The following is a 3,307-nucleotide window of genomic DNA, read 5'->3' on the forward strand; positions in this document are numbered from 1 at the left end:
AAGGTTACTGTCTTCTGTTACCCACCCCATGTGGTCTGGCAAGGGAAGATGCAGCCCCCATCTTGAGGGTAGAGGAGGAAGTGATGCTGGACAAAACAGGTATTGATATAATGATACCAGGGAGGAAGGACAATCCCTGTGGCTAAGAGCAAACCAATTAGAGCGGTGTAAAATGAATAGGGTTCTGGGGTCCTGAAGAGGCTACCAAGTAGTGTGGTCTAGGGTTAAAACAGTAACCTTGCAGTAAGGATGTGCTTAGTTCAGATCATGACAGGGATGCCCATTTTGTTCTTCCCCAGTCCAACCCGGCCAGTGTTAGGATAATACCTCACTTAGGCCAAAAGCACATCCTTCCATATCCTTTCAAAATCACTGTTCATGCCATTCTACTATTTGACACTGTATGGTATACATGCTGATGGAATCTTAAAATAACCATGAACAGATATAGAAATTGGTGCAGAGACATTGCACAGACTTTGTCAAATAAGATTGACCTTGAGTGTTCTACCTTAGAAACATAATCTGTTGTTCGTCTGTAGATTGTTGTCAAATGCTGAAAACCAGGCAGCACTGAAATGTGTTGTACTGGTGAAGAAAATTAACATCTCATGTTTGGGCATACTGTTACGAAAAGCTATTTCCACCCCTGCTGAGAAGGCTTTATCTGGTGGTAGCACTGTCAATGAGGTGTCACGTCACCGTATTGTTGCAGGAGGCGAGCTCGTAGCCAATGATAAAACTTGTGTTCTGCCTCTAGGGCCTTCTCAAGGTATTTACGGGTGGCACGGCTGACATGTTGGCGTCTCCTGTTACTGTTGTGGTGAGGTTCTGAAACAAATAGCCGTAAAAGTTATTAGTACTAATACTGAGGTCCACTGTCTATGACATTTGAAATTTTTATGGGTTCCAGCCACATGAAACCTGCAGAATTGTGCATTTATCAGACTGGAGGTCATTGTATGAATTTACTTGTCAAAATTCATTGTCCTGTATATATAAGAGTTGTTGCCATTACACAGTTTCAGGTTACCATAGCAACAAATCATTCAGTTAGTAAGTTATGTAGTAGATCACGCACAAGCAGTCACCCTCTTGTTTTAGCTTTTCATGTCTATTTTGTATACTGTATGGCAGAGAAAATTTATGACTGACTATTTGTGGGTGTTATTCATGAGAGATGATGTCAGCCTCAAGGCATCATTCAGTAACGTAGGACTGGAAAGAAATAGGGCATAAAGTAGGGGAAGTTAGTAGTACAAGACTTACATAACAAGTAATGAGACTTCCTGCTGCACTAATTTCCTGCTATATAAAACATTATGATCTTCTGGCATGTGACGCCATGCTGTTTGGTAGATGGGTACAAATGTTTCTGTGAAACCAACAGGCTCCATCCGCAGGACAGAAAACACTTCTGCCTTTATGATGGAGGCTGCATGTTTTTTTCTGAAATGTTGATACTTATCTACCAAACTACACAGCGTCACGTGGAAGAAAACATATCTTAATATTTACTGCTGTAAGGACTTCAAATGTCAGAGACCTACAACTGAAGTCTTTTTACCAGTTTTCTTTGACCATAGGTATCAGTACAACATCTTACCCATTAAATCTTGAAAGTAAGTTTTCTGGAGGCCTCGAAAGAAGTAAGGAAGACGATTTTCCAGTACTGCCAATGTGACATTCAGTTCCTCCAGAATACCAACCACTGGGAAATAACGCTCCACATTTGCCTTGGCCCTCTCCAGGGCTTGCTGGTTGTTCAGTTCCCTGAAATGTTTTGTACAGGTACAAGAATTTTGCTGTCATGGAGATAAAGGGGGGGGGGGAGATATTCACTAAATGAGGCACAGAAGTAGTGGCTATTCTGATTGCATGATATCACATAAATTGAATTTCTGTTTTAATACCCATTTTTATCAACGTGAAATGTTAGTGAACAGTGACAACTTTGGATAGGATTTCTCTACTATTAACCCTTCCAGTCAGGCATTTCTTATAAGAATCATAATTTACATTAATGTCTAGGCTATTTACAAATTCTGTTATGACATGTGAATTATGTGGATAGGAATATTAGAAACATAATAGTGTGTGTGTGTGTGTACTGAAAGACTGTGTTGGAGGCAATATCCATAGGCCATGCCATAGTGAGCAGACACACTGGTTTATAGTGTGTGTTTGGATGGTGTTTTCTAAATGCATTCTCCCTTATTTCCCTTCACCTATTTGATTGTTACCTTCATTGTTTCCCCCTTGGTCCTGCTCTTAAATGGCCATTATCTAGGACTCTGTTCCCTCATTCTGTAGCCCACTCCTGCCGTTCCAGCTCTGGGGGGTACACATGAGAATTCCTTAAAGGGAGAACTTTAGTACATTTCATATCATTGCAGCCTAAACTGGGATGTGATATTTGGATGGAATTAACAGAGATCAGCAGAGATGCCTGAAATCCTTGCCAGGACAAAATGATGCAGAGGGCTTCCTTTGGACACTCTCTACAAAAAGAACAAGTGAACTAACTAACTTCATTGAGCTGAGCCCTTTTTGAGAAGCTGCCAGTTGTGCAACTACTCAAGAACTTCCCAACCTTTAATGGGACCCACAAGTTCATTACAATGTTCACAAGAGCCCTACACTGGTCCCCATCCTGAGCCAGATCAATCCAGTCCGTACCACCCCATCCTATCTCTCTAAGATTAGTTTTAACATTACCCACCCATATACATCTTGGTATTCTAGTGGTCTCTTTCCTTCTGGTTTTCCCACAAATGTCCTATATGTATTCATCTTCTCCCCATTCGTGCTATGTGCTCTGCCCATCTCATCCTTGATTTGATCATTCAAATTATATTTGGAGAAGAGTACAAGTTATGAAGCTCCTCATTATGCAGTTTTCTCCAACCTCCTGTCACTTCATCTCTCTTTGACCTAAATATTCTCCTCAACACCCTGTTCTCAAAAGAAAAAAACCCTCAGTCTATGTTCCTTGCTTAACTCTTTGACTGGCGCGAAAGGTATTTAAATCCCACCCCTGTCCTGGCAGGCCCTTTATACCTTATGTCGCTATAATGTACGTAGTTACTTTTTCCTAAACAACTTCAACAAAAATTGGTTTTTAAAAACGAAATTTTCAGGAACTAATTAAAATACAATATTTTATGCAATAAATGCCTTTCCATGCCTCTTTATTAGTTTTTCTTCGTCTGATAAATATTGAAACATGAAAGTTTGCAGAGAGCCACACCACAGCCTGCACACATGATACTTGTTTCTTTTCTAATCTTGTGCTTAGCACTCACGC

General features: G+C 40.5%; 1 protein-coding gene across 1 annotated transcript in view; it reads right to left on the reverse strand.

The window, feature by feature from the left end:
- Positions 1 to 669: 669 nt before the first annotated feature.
- Positions 670 to 3,307, reverse strand: part of LOC111872476 (heparan sulfate 2-O-sulfotransferase pipe) — a 12,114-nt gene continuing 9,476 nt past the window's right edge. The window contains exons 4-5 of the mRNA XM_023866434.2: positions 1,607 to 1,773; positions 670 to 831 (exon numbers count right to left, since the gene is read on the reverse strand). Of these exons, the coding sequence (XP_023722202.1) occupies positions 683 to 831; positions 1,607 to 1,773 (316 nt within the window). The 3' untranslated portion in view covers positions 670 to 682. The remainder of the gene's footprint in view (positions 832 to 1,606; positions 1,774 to 3,307) is intronic.

The sequence above is a fragment of the Cryptotermes secundus genome, unplaced genomic scaffold (genome assembly GCF_002891405.2).
Source record: "Cryptotermes secundus unplaced genomic scaffold, Csec_1.0 scaffold507, whole genome shotgun sequence".
NCBI lineage: Eukaryota > Metazoa > Arthropoda > Insecta > Blattodea > Kalotermitidae > Cryptotermes > Cryptotermes secundus.